This window comes from Ochotona princeps, chromosome 16 (assembly GCF_030435755.1).
Source record: "Ochotona princeps isolate mOchPri1 chromosome 16, mOchPri1.hap1, whole genome shotgun sequence".
NCBI classification, from domain to species: domain Eukaryota; kingdom Metazoa; phylum Chordata; class Mammalia; order Lagomorpha; family Ochotonidae; genus Ochotona; species Ochotona princeps.
In genome coordinates, this window is record NC_080847.1 from 58,075,902 (window position 1) to 58,091,600 (window position 15,699).

At 50.5% G+C, this 15,699-nt stretch overlaps 2 protein-coding genes across 2 annotated transcripts in view; both read left to right on the forward strand.

Moving 5' to 3' along the window:
• Positions 1-15,699, forward strand: part of RPS5 (ribosomal protein S5) — a 154,133-nt gene that overhangs the window by 118,555 nt on the left and 19,879 nt on the right. The gene's annotated exons all lie outside the window — the stretch shown is intronic.
• On the forward strand, positions 350-13,418 carry ZSCAN22 (zinc finger and SCAN domain containing 22). The gene is made up of 3 exons (XM_058674906.1): positions 350-436; positions 8,218-8,695; positions 10,934-13,418. The coding sequence occupies exons 2-3, from the start codon at positions 8,320-8,322 to the stop codon at positions 12,001-12,003; spliced, it is 1,446 nt and encodes a 481-aa protein (XP_058530889.1). The 5' UTR covers positions 350-436; positions 8,218-8,319; the 3' UTR covers positions 12,004-13,418.

The following is a 15,699-nucleotide window of genomic DNA, read 5'->3' on the forward strand; positions in this document are numbered from 1 at the left end:
AAAGCTCTTCCATTGCCGGCCACCACCTCACCGCCGGCCGGAACAGTAACGCCTGCCTTTTCTCTAGCTCTCCTGAGGTAGAACCGGAGGGTTGACGCTGCGCCTTCTGGGAGTGGTAGTTCGCGTGAGCTTGCGGCGCGCGGTGCGGAGCATGCTGGGAATTGTGGTCCTGTGACGCGGCTCCCAGGCGGATTCGTCACTGCGGGAGCTTCCGGAAGTGATGAGGTAAGTCTTAGGTGGGCTCTCGGCCCGAATCGGGGCGGGAGAAGGACACCTCAGGCTGCGAAGCCCAGAGGCCTGCAGTTCTCTGACCAGGATGCACGTGACCTACCGGGATCCGAAGAGTGAGCTTTGCGCAGACTGACGGACTGTGAGTGCAGGGCTCACGAGTAGACTGGGATGTACTGGCCGACCCAAGGTGTGATGGACCGAGGAGGTAATTCAGACAGACCGAACTGAGACGGACAGATCAGATGTACAATAGCACTAGGATGGAGAGTATGGAACTAGCCTGTTGTGTATAGGGTAAGGGGCAGATAGGGTATGCTTGTGTCTGATGGACAGATTGAAAAGGTTCAGTGTCTCACCAACCCAATGGAGTGTGCAGTTGACAGAAGGGTGGGTTATGTGACTGTAATTCGAGTGTAACTGAGATTCTCTGGGGGACTTAGACATTATGAATACCTGGTGGAATGAAACTGCATGATGGAGATACTAGGAGGGCATGAGTTTGATAAGTTATGGATGACACTGTGACATTTTGTGTGCCTGAATATAAATTGAGGTATAACTGATACTGTGCCTGAATTGCCTGTGTGCATAGCTGTGTGACTTGGTGACCCAAGAGTTAATCAACTATGTGAGAGAGGATTTGTGCTTTGCCATGTAGGCAGCTGGACTTGGGTGACAGTGTTCATTCATCTGGACTTAATGATACATCCCCAGTGTGGGCTTAAGTGCAGCAGGGTGTGGGGGTCTCGGCCATAGATCACCCACCTAGGTAACATGGTGCAGCAACGGTGTTCTCAACCGAGAAGCACCAGAGAGAGTTATGATGAACTTTGTTTATTAGCAATCAAGCACAAGCATATACAAGGCCGGGCCAGGGAGCATAAGCCTCAGGGTAGTATAGAAATATTGGGTATAAGCATCTATTACATATTATAAGCCTAGCCAATTAGTATAACTATCACGTACATTGCCAGGTGGCACTGTGTAGCCCACCACACAGAGGGAAAAGGCTCTGTGGTATGTCTCCACAGCGGCTTCTAGGTGCTGCTGAGATAGGAGAAAGGTCTCTAGGCATAGGCCAAAACCAAGGGGGTCTAGAGTCTCTAGACGTGTATCAAGGCCTCAATCCCTCTGCCCCTTGTATAGGCTAAGTAGGTCGAGACCCATGCTGGCACTTGCTCGCCACAGCAGGGTTCTGTTGCATCATCAGAGCAGATATTTAGCGCATGTCTGCTGTGGGCCAGGCCTGTGAGGGGTGCTTGTCAGCAATCAGCTCAGGTCACCTTGGATACCCTCTAAGTTGGGTACCAATGAGGAACAGGAAGGGGAAGAATCACCCTCCTCAGCCGGATAAGTGCTATGGATGGAGGAGCTCCAAAATCCGCAGGCTGAGGTGGGTCAGGAAAAGACTGACAAAAGTGTGTCTCAGAAACTGTTACCAGAGCTATGCTAGGGCAGGTTTCCTTTTTTATTTATTTATTTAAAATGTATTTATTTTTATTGGAAAGTCAGCTATATGGAGTGAAGGAGAGACAGAGAGGAAGATACGTCCACTGATTCACTACCCAAGTGGCCCAGAGCTGAGCCAATCTGAAGCCAGGAACCAGGAGCTTCTTCTAGGTCTCCCATGCGGGCGGGTGCAGGATCCCAAGATTTTGGGCCGTCCTCGACTGCTTTCCCAGGCCACAGGCAGGGAGCTGGATGGGAATTGGGACTGCCAGGACACAACTGGCACTCGTGTGGGATCCCAACACATGCAAGGCAAAGACTTTAGCCGCTAAGCTAACACACTGGGCCCAGGACAGGTTCCTTAGAAAGGAGTCCAGAAGCTGTTGCTGTGTTTATTGTCATCCCTGCAGCAGCTTCTCCTCTTCCTCCAGGCAGTGATTACCTGGATCTGCAGATGACCATGCTTTGTCTTTCCTCACCCTCCCGTTGCTCTGCATCTGTCTGCTGTGCACTTGCTGTAAGCCAAACGACCACCGCCTGGCGTTTCTTAACAAGTCAGCGTAGTGATACAGGCAGTGACACCACCGCAATGTATCCCATATAATGGAGAGTTGAAGCTCCCCCGATCCACCTCCAATCCAGTACCATGCTAGCACACCTGAATAAGTAGTAAAGGGTGGCCCAAGACCTGGAACGCTGCACTCACATGGGATGCCATATGGAACTCCAGGCTCCAGACTTCAGCCTGGCCAAGCCCTGGCCATTGTAAGCAAGTTGTGATTCAGGAGGTGGAAAATACCTCTCTCTCTGCCTTACAAATAATTAAACCAATTGGTTTCCATGGACTCAAACTGACATCACAGGCTGAGACTTAGCTTTCTACTCCATAGTTCCTTAAGCTTCTTTTTAACTGCTATAAAAGTCTCAAGTCCTATAGATTATAGCTTAATTTACTTGTCTCTACCTTATCAGAATTTAGCATTGTTTTGCTTTTTTTAATTTATTATAAATATTTTGGCATTCCTTTTTGTCTAGTTTTCAGAAGATTTTTTTTCCTGGCCTGGAAATTAACTTCAGGATCATCTGGAAATGAGTGTGTTCAGATGTGATGATGCCTGCGGAGGGTTTGGATTGGCTGTTTCTGTGAAGGGAGCCAGTTGTGCTGAGTCCCCTGCAGTGGGAGGGGTAACTCTCCAAAGGGGGTGTTGTCCAGATTCAGAAGCTCCTTCTGCTACCTGGGGCGCCATTCCGAGAAGCAGCAGTGACACAAAGCTATAGGGCCTGGAAGACAGAGAGTTTCCGGTCACTAACACATACAGAAGAAAACGAAAGCAGTAATGCCAATTCACAGGGCAGTGGCAGGTGTTGCTTGGGTCGAGACGCAATAGGCCATTACAGTCTAGCAGCCAGTGTGTTTCCACTGTCTGATCATTCCCACTTTCTGGTTATGCGTTGTACTACAAATAGCAAAGTGCTTAGTTTGTTGTGTGTCAGTCCTTCTTCAGTGAGGACATGGAGCACAGAGCCCATGTCTTGTGTTTGCATTCCTGACATGGAGCAAGGAGTAGGCACTTAACTGGCTGTGTTGAGTGAAGCCGCTAGTGTTGTATGTGAGAGGCCAGGCTGTAGGCACCAGGGAGAAGGCAATGAATTAAAAAATAAACTCTTGTCCTTAAGGCACCAACACTAAAACAAGGGGCGGAAGGAAGCAGGAAGATAATCATGTAAGTGTATTACCAAGTGGCAAAGAATAATATTTTTTAGATTTATTTTTATTTCAAAGGCAGATTTACAGAAAGGAGGGACAAAGATCTTCCATGCTCTGGTTCACTCCCAGATGTCCACACTGGCCAGAACTGAGCTGATCCAAAGCTACAATTCAGGAGCTTCTTTTGGGTATCCAACATAGGTACAGGGGCCCAAGGCTTTGAGCCATCCTTTACTGCTTTTCCTGGCCATAAACAGGAGGCACGATGGGAAGTGGGGCAGCTGGGACACAAACTGGAGCCCATATGGCATTCTGACACTTGTAAGGTGAGCATTTACCGACTGAGCCATTGTGCTGGGCCTAAGAATAATTCTTTAAAAGGTAGAGGGCTGGGCCAGTTATGGTGGCCTAGTGGCTAAAGTCCTCACCTGGAACACGCTGGGATCCCATTTGGGCACCGGTTCTAATCCCACCACTCCACTTCCCATCCAGCTCCCTGTTTGTGGCCTGGGAACACAGTCAAGGACGGCCAAAAACCTTTGGGATACTGCACCTGTAAGGGAGACTGGAGGAGATTCCTGGCTCCTGACTCCGGATCAGTACAGCACAGGCTGTTGCACTCACTTGCGGAGTGAATCATCGGACGGAAGATCTTCCTCTCTGTCTCTCCTTCTCTCTGTATATCTGACTTTGTAATAAAAATTTTTTAAAAAATAAATCTTTTTAAAAAAGGTAGAGGGCCCAGCATGGTAGCCTAGTAGCTAAAGTCCTCGCCTTGCATGTACTGGGATCCCATGCATGTGCTGCTTTGTATCCCAGCTGCTGTACTTCCCATCCAGCTCCCTGCCTGTGGCCTGAGAGAGCAGTCGAGGATGACCCACAGCCTTGGGATCCTGCACACACTTGGGAAACCCGGAAGAAGCTCCTGGCTCCTGGATTCAGATTGGCTCAGCTCTGGCTGTTTTGACCACTTGGGGAATGAATTAGTAGACAAAAGATCTTCCTCTCTGTCCCTCCTTCTCTGTATATCTGACTTTCCAATAAAATAAATAAATCTTTAAAGTGTACAATTCAGTGTTTTTAAAGATTTATTTATTTTTGTTTTTATCAGAGTTAAACAGAGAGTAAGATAGAAAGATAGAAAAGAATTTTATCTGCTGGTTTGCTCCCAAAATGACTGCAACAGCCAGAACTGAGCCAATCCAAAGCTTCTTTCAGGTCTCCCACATGGTACAGAGGCCCAAGGCCTTAAACCATACTCTGCTGCTTTTCCAGGCACATTAGCATGAAACTGGATTAGAAGTGAAGCAGCCAGGGCTACAACTGGGATCCATAAAGGATACCAGCACTACAGGCAGAGGATTAGCTTGCTATGCCACCACACTCACCCCAACTCAGTGTTTTTTTGTTTGTTTGTTTGGTTGGTTTTTAAAGATTTATCTATTTATATTGCATAGTAAGATATACAGAGAGGAGGAGAGACAGAGAGGAAGATCTTCCATCCAATGATTCATTCCCAAAGTGGCCACAATGGCCAGAATTGCACCTATCCGAAGGTAGGAGCCAAGAACCTTTTCTGGGTCTCCCATGCAGGTGCAGGATCCCAAGGCTTTGGGCCATCCTCAACTGCTTTCCCAGGCCACAAACAGGGAGCTGGATGGGAAGGGGGGCAGCCGGGTATTAGAGCCTGCGGCCATATGGGATCCCAGCATGTTCAAAGCGAGGACTTTAGCCACTAGGCCACCATACCGAGCCAGTGGGGTTTTTTTTTTAATGGATTTTAAAAAACATTTTTTTAAATTTTTATTGCAAAGTTATATACACAGAGGGCCCGGCGGCGTGGCCTGGCAGCTAAAGTCCTCGCCTTGAACGCCCCGGGATCCCATATGGGCGTCAGTTCTAATCCCGGCAGCTCCACTTCCCATCCAGCTCCCTGCTTGTGGCCTGGGAAAGCAGTCGAGGACGGCCCAAAGCTTTGGGACCCTGCACCTGTGTGGGAGACCTGGAAGAGGTTCCTGGTTCCCGGCTTCGGATCGGCGTGCACCGGCTGTTGCGGCTCAGTTGGGGAGTGAATCATCGGACTCTGTCTCTCCTCCTCTCTGTATATCTGACTTTGTAATAAAATAAATACATCTTTTAAAAAAAGTTATATACACAGAGAGGAGAGGAGACAGAGAGAAATATCTTCCGTTCAATGATTCACTCCCTAAGTGACTACAATGGCCAGTGCTGTGCCTATCTGAAGCCAGGAGCCAGGAGCTTCTTCCAGGTATCCCATGTGGGTGCAGGGTCCCAAGGCCCTGGGCCATCCTTGACTGCCTTCCCAGGCCACAAGCAGGGAGCTGGATGGGAAGTGGAGCTGCCGGATTTAGAACCGGCACCCATACGGGATCCTGGCGCGTTCAAGGTGAAGACTTTAGCCATTACGCCACTGCACTGGAGCCTAAATGGATTTTTTTTGGAAAGGCTGAATGACAAAGAGAGGGAGAGACAAAGAAAGAGAGCTCTTCCATCCACTGGTTCAGTACTAAGTGGCTGCAATGGCAGAAGAAAGGAACTCCATCCAGGTCTCCCATGTGGCAGGGCCTCAGTGGCATCTGCCCTTCCCCAGACATATTAGCATGTGGGATTTGAACTGGCTCTGTGATATGGAACACCAGCATGGCAGGCAGCAAGTTAACCATCCATTCCAGAAGGTTCATCTGGCCTTTAATCTTTCCAAATGGCTGTACAGTCATCACCACTGTCTAATTCCGGAAGATTTTCATCATCTCAAAGTGAAATCCCATGCCGTTGGCAGCCTACTAGTCCCCACTCTCCTCAAAGCTCCTGGGACTGATTAATCTGCTTTGTATTTCTGAAGTTGCCAGTTTGGGGCATTTCCTGTCAATAGAACCATTCAGTATGTGATCTCTTGTGTCTGGTTTCTCTTGCTTAGCGTAATGTTGTCATGGTTAATCCACATTGTGCATGAATCTACTTCAGTACGTTTAGTATGAATAACAGTCCGTTTATATAAACTGTATATGAGGATATCTATTATGCAGAATTGTGTCTACTGATTGATGAACATTTAGACGCCTTCTTTAAATTTTTTATTTATTTATTTATTTTGAAAGGCAGATATACAGAGAGGAGAGACAGAGAGGAAGATCCTCCATGTGGTGACTCACTCCCCAAATGGCCACAACAGCCAGAGCTGAGCCGGTCAGGAGCCAGGAGCTTCTTTCGTGGTCTCCCACGTGGGTGCAGGGTCCCAAGACTTTGGGCCGTCCTCGACTGCTTTCCCAGGCCACAAGCAGGGAGCTGGATGGGAAGCAGGGCTGCCGGGACACAAACCAGCACTCATATTGGGATTCTGGTGCGTACAAGACAAGGACCTTAGCCACTAGGCTACCACGCTGGGCCCTCGATACCTTCTTTTATGCATTTTTTGGGGAGAGGCTGTTATAACCAATGCTGCCATGAACATTCATGTACAAGTTCTTCTGAAAACATATTTTCATTTCCCTTGAGCATATACCTAGGAGAGGAATTTGTGAGTTATGTCGGGACTCTATGCTTAATCTTTTGAGGAACTGCAAGATGGTTTTCCGCAGCGGCCATGCTGTCTTCATTGCCACCAGCAGTGTGTTAGGGTTCCAATTTCTCTGCATTTGTGCTAGCGTTGTCATCTGCCTTTCTAATGATAGCCATTGAACAAATGTAAAGTAGTCTCTTCCTGTGATTTTGATTTGGAATCCCCTGGAAGCTAATGATGTTAGGAGATTTATTTGTATTTAAAAGGCAGGTTTCAGAGTCCAAGAGAAACAGAGATCTTCCATCTGCTGGTTCACTGCCCACATGACTGTAACAGCCTGAGCTGAGCTGATCCAAAGCCAGGAGTCAGGAGCTTCTTCAGGGTCTCCCATGTGGGTTCAGGGGCCTAAGGACTTGTCCACTTCCTGCTGCCTTCCCAGGCCATAAGAAGAGAGCTGGATCAGATGTAGAGCATCCAGGGGTCATGAACGGGTACCCATACGGGATACTGGCTATAGCAGGTAGAATGCGTACTTATTCAAGTCCCAGATGTACCACTATCAATCCAGCTCCCCGCTAATGTGCCTGGAAGGACTTGGACTGCTACACCTGTATTGGAGCCCCAGATGAAGTTCTAGGCTCCTGGCTTCACACCAGACCAGTTCTAACTTAGGCAGCCATTTAGGGGATGAGCTAACAGTTGGAAGATTCTCTCTCTCTCTCTCTCTCTCTCTCTCTCTCTCTCTCTCTCTGTGTGTATGTGTGTGTGTCTCCTCTCTGTAAATATGCCTTTCAAGTAAAAAAAATAAATAAATCTTATAAAATAATGATAAAACATGTCAGACATGATACACAGCTAAAACTAGGTACAGAGGAAATTTGTGACCTAACATCAGAAAATAAGTAAGGCTGAATTTTTATTTAAGTAGCAATCTCATAAAACAAAGTACAAAATAATTAGCAAATTAAGTGAGAGGATGCCCACAGAGCAAGGTGAGGCTTGGTAGGGAAGAAACCTATCTTCGGCAGGCTGCTGGTGGGTTTGCTTGGGCCTGCAGCTTAGCTGCCTGCCGATATTTCATTAACGTGGAGCCTTGGGACAAATCCTTTTCCTCTCTGTGTCTACTTTTACATCAACAACATAGGAGAAAACCTCTTACCATCTGAGCCTGCGATAGGTTTGTATATGGAACTCCAAGACAGTTTGTTGCAGACATTTTAAAAAGTGCTGGTTGTGGACCTGACATAACCATCTGTGTCTCTGAGTCACATCTCACAGGCCCCGGACACATGTCTGCTTTTCTGCACAGGTCCGCAGCAGGGGCTGCAGGTTCTACATGGGGATGGAGTTCTAATGTTCCAGCAGATACAGCGCCAAGGTCCCCGTCATTCTGTGTGAGTGCTGCTGCCAGATGGCTGTGCCCAAGAGTTCCCTGAGCCCACAGCCCTGGGAACAGGACAGCTTCCTCCAAGTGAAGGTGGAAGAGGAGGAAACCAACCTCGATGCCACCACCTGTGTGGAGGCTGCGCGCCTGCGCTTCCGGCACTTCCGCTACGAGCATGCAGCTAGTCCACAGGACGCTCTGGCCCAGCTCCACGATCTGTGCTGCCAATGGCTGCAGCCCGAACTGCACTCCAAGGAGCAGATGCTGGAGCTGCTGGTGTTGGAGCAGTTCCTGGGTGCGCTGCCCCCCGAGATCCAGACCTGGGTGGGGGCACAGTGCCCCAAGAGCGGAGAGGAGGCTGCTGTGCTGGTGGAGGATCTGACGCACATGCTGGACAGGAGAGGTAAGGGGGTGTTGGTAGCATCCTAAAAGATCCTGGGGAGAATGTGGGAGTGCAGGGCTGTGTGATGGAGCTGCCCACACACTCATTCTCTCATGTTCCCACACACTGCACTGGACAAGTCTGTTTTGGTTGCAGAAATTCAAAACTCCAGCTCCAGCTGGAAGAATAAGCAGACTTCCAATGTGGTTATAGTAAAAGATAGGTGGACAGCATCAAGCTACTCTGTCATCCTGGTTCTCCATTGTGCTTTCCCATGGCGCCATCTTCATTCTCAGAGAGGAAAAAAGATTTGGCAGCAAGCCCAGGTTCAGGTCCGATCAAGGTAGAAGCAGAGATCCCGGATCTGAGTCCTGGAGAACTGGTCAGTATCTCGTGTTGGTCTTTGTCAGACCCAATCACAGGAGCCAGGGGTAAGTGACGTGTCATTCCCATAAGGGAAACCAGCCTGCTGTGTAGACGCCCAGCCTTCTGGATGCCTGGATGGATGGTGGTGGAGACAGAGATACCAAGTACCCTGTGTGTCCTCTCTGGGCCCTCCGCCCCCTGCTCACCTCCAGGATCTGGGGGAATGACTGGCCATGAACTGAGGTTGCCCCTGTTACTCTCAGGGAGAACCAATGGGACAGAGAGGATCTGGACTTAGGGGAGTGGTGGGCCCAGTAGTAGTCATTGACAGGATGAGCCGGCAGGTATCAGGAACGAGGTGTGCGGTTAGCAGGGAGATGGCTCTCGTACCTCACTTTCCTCCTGGGTAGAGTCCCTGACAAGGTGAAGTCCCATCTGTGCAGCACCTGAAGCGGTGCCTGGCACAAACGGAGCATGAAGCAGCCATGGCTGTCAAGATAACGGTCCCTCCTTGGCTGTCCTAACTGAAAAGGCAGAAGGAGCACTGTCCTCTCACAGGATCAGGAAAAGCTTCCAGGAGAGGGCCAGATGCTACCAAAGCGGTGAAAGAGGGCCAGCCAAGGGACCATGAGGTTTAGATCTGTGCTTTCTGGGAAGGGCGGGGTGGTGGTGGTGATTAGGATATTTCTGAGTAAAGAAAAGGGGAAGCAGGGCCTGGCTGGGGAGGGCAGGGAGGCAGCATGGCAGGTAGCTGTGGGGCTGGAGAGAGGAATCCTACTCCACCAGCAGCCAACTTGAACTAATCATGTGACCGAGCAGCAGTCACTTGAACTGTTCCATAGGCTGGACCTCCCTTTCCCTATTGCAGTACCTCCTGCGGCTGGAAGGGGGCAGTAGAAAATCCCACTGCACCAGGAGTCTAGCATGTCTCTGTCAGGAGCCTGATGATGGTCAGAAGTCCCAGAAGGCACACAATACGGTGCCTCTGTGTGGACTGAAAACGGGCCCAGATGAAACAAGATCATTGAAGGCTCCAGGACCACCCAGCAGCAGAGCTGTTGCCTGGGCCTGGCCTCTGCACCATTGAGCCCCCTGTGGCGGCACCTGCTAGAGCCCCCAGTTCAGTGCTCTGAACCTCCTTCCTGGAGTCCACCTCATGTTCCCACTGCTGCCTACACTGTCCTTTGTACAGAGTGCCCCTGGCTCAGACCAGGTGGGCTCATCACCCACTCACCTCAAATGGCAGTTTGTCCAGCAAACATTGCACAATCATGTATATTTTCAGCCAGTGCTCACTGCACACCTGCAGATCCACCCAGGCCCAGGGCAAGGTCCTGAACATGGGGAACACAGTGCCAGCCTTGCAGAGTGTGGGGCCTATCTAGGACAAACTCCCCACCCCCAGAGAGAGGGAAATGGGGGGCAGGTGTGAGGACAGAGAGAGAGAGATGCCTTGCATCCTCTGGTTCACTCCCCAAATGCCCATGACAGCCCAGGCTAGATCTGGGACCCAAGTGCTTGACCCATTGCCTGAATCCTCCCAGGGTGTGCATTAGCAGGAAGCTAGGCCACAAGCAGAGGCAGGACCCCAATATGGGATGTGGATGTATCAAGCAGCATTCGAACATTTCTACCAAATGCTCAACTACACTTGAGCTGAAATCAGAAGCTTCGGAGCATGGAGAGTGGGATGAGGGGTGGAAGAAGCAGGACCCATGGTGCAGTTTTGGGTGGCCTGGGAGGACACCAAGTACAAATGTCCCTCTGAGAGTGGGGCTCAGTGTCAGGGACAGACCACCTCTCCAGGCAGGGCATAGCCAGGGGCCAGGAAGAGTAGGAAAGACTTTTGGCAGGATTGGTGATGTTATGGTTCTGTTTCAGGCTGGAAGCCAGGAGTTAAGCCCACAGAGGCGAGCTGCAAACAAGGAGATGTGGAGGAGACAGAACCCTCGGGCATGATCACTGAAGCCCTCGCAGGCAGTATTTCCGCGGGACCTTCCCTTGTTGAGGCCTGTGAACCCGAGGCCAGCTCAGCGAGTCAGGCAGGACTCTCATGTGAGATCTGGACAAGGTCTGTCACTCACGAGAGCAACGACAGGAAAGCAGCAAGGCCCTGCAAGGACACCTCAACACACTGGATGGACTACGAACCTGGCACCTCAGGAAACACCTCCAACACATGGTCAAGTGTCAGCCACCAAGAGAAAGCTGCTGCTGCAGGGGAGAGATTGCGTCCACCGAAGGGTTGTGGGGTACAGCCTCCAGTCACACACTCGGGGAGGACACCCTGGCGGTGCGGCAGGTGCAGGAAGACGTTGTGGAGTGCTTCAGCCCTCGAGGCACACGAGAAGAGCCACCCCCAGAAGACACCCTATGCCTGCAGGGAGTGCGGGAAGGCCTTCAGCCGCCGCACTCACTTGGCCCAGCACCGTGTTGTCCACACCGGAGCCAAGCCCCATGAATGCAAGGACTGCGGCAAGGCCTTCAGCCGTGTCACTCACTTGACTCAGCACCGAAGGATCCACACAGGAGAGAAGCCCTACAAATGTGGGGAATGTGGCAAAAACTTCAGCCGCAGCACCCATCTCACCCAGCACCAGCGGGTGCACACAGGGGAGCGGCCCTATGAGTGTGATGAGTGTGGCAAAACCTTCAGCCAGAGCACCCACCTGACCCAGCACCAGCGCATCCACACTGGAGAGAAGCCCTACAAATGTGACGCTTGTGGGAGAGCCTTCAGCAACTGCTCCGCTCTCATTCGACACCTGAGAATACACTCTGGGGAGAAGCCATATCAGTGTCAGATTTGTCCAAAGGCCTTCACGCAGAGCTCCTCTCTCATCGAGCACCAGAGGATCCACACAGGAGAGAAGCCTTACAAGTGCAGTGACTGCGGGAAGGCCTTCAGCCGCAGCTCGGCCCTCATGGCGCACCTCAAGATCCACATCACAGTGCTGCCGTGATTGCAAGGGGCCCTGAGAGACACGCTGAGCTCCGGGAGTGCCAAGAACTGGGTAGACAACTGATGGTGTCCCACGAGGTATGGTGCTCTTGGACCTAGATGGGGCCCCCAGTGAGCAGCTGGGGGTGCTTCTGGGAGAATCCCCGCAGACCTGTCAGGCCCAACTCAGGGAGAAGAGCCAAGCTGCAGATCTGGACAGGTTCTCAGGGCCAGGGCTTGAGAGGAAGTGTGTGTGAGGACTCCGCGAGCCCGCGATGCTCAGCACAAACCTCCTGTTTGCAGGCTGCTCTGCCCCCAGGTTGAGTCACTGTGAGGCAGGAAGCTCTTCCATGTGTCGCCTTCCTGAATTGGGTCCCCAGCATCCTCTCCAGTTGTCCTCAAAGGCGTACCTGAATGTTAGCGTTTTCCTGTGTGTGCAGTGATGTTGCCTCACCTCCTGCCACAGCCATGCCTTCCATGTACCAGCCACATGAAGCAATGTGTGAGTCCTGAAAAAAGCCATACTTTCCCCACCCAAGTGCCTTTGTACCTGTGCCTGGAACCTTCCTCTTTTTCCTCTATTTTAAAGGCTCCTCCCCAAAAATAGTCTTCCCTACCTCCTTGAGCAAACTTCAGCCTCTCATCTCACCCTGCTTCTAGAGTGCCTCACATACATGCCCCTTGCACTTCTACAGTGTTGTTTTACACAGTGTCCTTGCCGAGTGACTGCCATGAGCTCCTGGGTGTCGTCGCTGACCTAGCTCTCGCTGTCGACAACAGTCGGCATAACCCGTGTGACCGGGGCCTCCCCTAAAGTGGTCACCGTGCTGCACCCACATTATCTTTGTATACGTTGACATGGCTGTTTTCATTCGGACGTGAACTCTGCAAGGCAAGAGTCCCAGTGCCAGACAAGCCTGGTGTGCGTACAGTGGCCTGAATAAAGGTGTACTGTGTCAAGCATCCCCTTCCAGGGTCCCTGGAACCACAGATGCCTGTACTCTGTCAACTGATGGTGTCCCACAAGGTATGGTGCTCTAGATCCTAGACGGGGGCAGTGAGCAGTTGGAGGGGCTTCCGGAGAATCCTCGCAGACCCTTGGCCTCCTCTCAAAATGACACCTGCCTGGGCCCTGCAGGGTCTGTGTGTGCTGCTGGATGCTGCAGCCTGCGTGTCAGTTCTCACATCTTGGGTGCTTTGATGATTCTGTCACATGGGGGCCACTGACCCTGCTGTGTTTATTCTGTGCTGGTCACCATCGCCATCTTCTCCCTGTGTATCCCTCTGTGTTTTGGACTCACTGCCTCTGTGTCACAAGTGAGCAGAGCTGTGGAGGCTGAGGAGAAAGCTTCGGAATGGGGAGGTGAGGCCGAGTACAGATCCATCCCTGCACTGGATGGCAGTCTGAGGACCCAGGAGAAGGGGCAAACTTGAGAGACAACTTGCATGTTCCCAGAGGGGTGGTCATCCGTGCCGTGTTGGGCTTCAGGGAACAGATGAAGTAGGAGCTAAAAGGTAGCTCTAGAACCCCGTCCTCCATGGAGCTGACTTGAGACCCTCACCTAAGTGACCATTCTGCTGGCCTCCCCTCTCCGCTGCCCCAGCCCCTCCCTGACACTCTGAGCAGTGTGGCCACCAGTTCTTTCTTCATTATATGTGTCGCCCTGTCATTCTAGAGCGGGAGGAGCCCAGAGGGAAAGGGGAACCCTAACTGAGGGTCCACGTGACCTGGCTATCTGCTGAATACTTCATATTCCTCACCTCAACCTCACACAACACTTGGGAGGTCACTGCAGGGCCAGTCTCCTGGCTTCAGCCTGGCCCAGGCCTGGCTACTGTGGCATGTGGGGAGCATAGCAAGGGATGGAAGAACTGTTTCTCCCTCTCTGTCACCCTGCCTTCCAAATTAATAAAAATAAATCTCTTTTAAAAATAGGCTTGTATTAACTCAGAATTCAAAATAAAAAATATATTAAAACAAAAAATAGACTTGTATTAATTCACATTAAAGGAAATGTTGTATCCTAAGAAGGTCAAATACTGGCAGTTTCATTTAGTTTAGTGTAATGAAATTGTCAATATTTGACCTTTTTACCCATAAAGAAGTAATCCCCTATGATTAAGACCAACGGGTCCGTTTTAACTGTAGTACTCAACTGTTACTAATGACCTCACCCCCACATCAGTGACATGTGTCTACCTAAAGATCCTGGAAGGTGAAATGAGTGGAAGAAAAATGGTAATAAAAGGCAAGTGACAAAGGGAGAAAATGAGCACGGCCAGTTAGCTAACTCTGAAAAGATTTGAGGAGTTGCTAAAGCTCCTACTAGACAGAAGGGTGAGGGTAGAACAGGGAGTTGTGGGGGGTTGAGAAGGGAGGGAGGAGCCAGGACAGAACACATCATGATGAAAAAGGGGGTGTCATACAGACCATGCACATGTTTATAAAAACCCATGCGTATTAAACACAGTAGTTTACAGTAGCAAATCAGACTGCATAAATGAACAAGGTAAATTTCCCGAAGAACACTGATTTCTTGTAAAGCGCTGATAACACTAATGACATACTGTGGGTCAGGACCAGAAGGGTGAGCTTGGCAGGGACTGGGCAGTGGTCCATAAGGGTGTCATGTCAGCAAGAGGGAGTCAGTAAAGTGACGGGAGAATGGTGAGGGACCCAGTCCTGTCCACAGCTCCAGCCTCTGATATGGAAGGCCTGGTACAGCCCAGCACCACTCCCCTATGCGCTGTCAAACCAGAAGGACAAGACCACAAAAGGTATTCTCTTCAAACATCCCCTACAACAGACAGCAGTGTGACCCAGGCACAACTGGGTACGTCTAGAGCCTCGAACCGCTGGCCCATTCCTGCTGGGGACCTGGCAGAGATGTCTTAGGAAGAAGGGATAACTTGATGAGAAAAAGCAGAAGACTGCCTTAAAAACTGTGGCTACGGGGCCCACATTGTGGTATAGTAGGCTAAACCCCCACCCACAGTGCCAGCATCTGATACAGGTGCTGATTCAAGTCCCAGTTGCTCCAATTCCAATCCAGCTCCCTTCTAACTCACCCCAGTAAGAAGCAGAGGATGGCCCAAGAGCATGGGCCCCTGCACTCACATGGGTGACCCAAAAGAAGCTCCTGGCTTCTGCCTGACCCGGCACTGGCCATTAGGTCCATTTCGGCAGTGAACCAGCTGATGGAAGATTCTCTGTCTATTCTCCTATCTTTGCAACTGCGCTTTTAAATAATAATAAAAAAAAAGTAATACGGCTAACACAGTGGCATTCAGGATAAGCCTCCGCCTGTGTAAACTTGGCATCCCATATGGCTTCCAGTTCAATCCCAGCTGTTTTACTTCTGATCTGGCTCCCTGCTTCTGGCCTGGAACAGCAGGAGAGGAGGATGGATCAAGGGCCTAAGCCCATGTACACACACGGGAGTCCTGGAAGAAGCTCCTGGCTCCTGCCTGGCCTAGCCTTCCCATTGTGACGATGTGCAGAGTGAACCAATGAATGGAAAATCTCTCTGTGCCTCCTCCTATGTAACTCAGATTTTGAAATAAAAATAAAATAAATATTTAATAACATCAAATAAGCTTAAAAATATCTTTAAAGAAGGAAACACAGCACTGTAACAAAAGCCTAATGGCAAAAGTCTGCACCATGCATGTAACAGGATCCCACAGGGAAGCTGCTTTGAGACCCAGCTGCCCCACT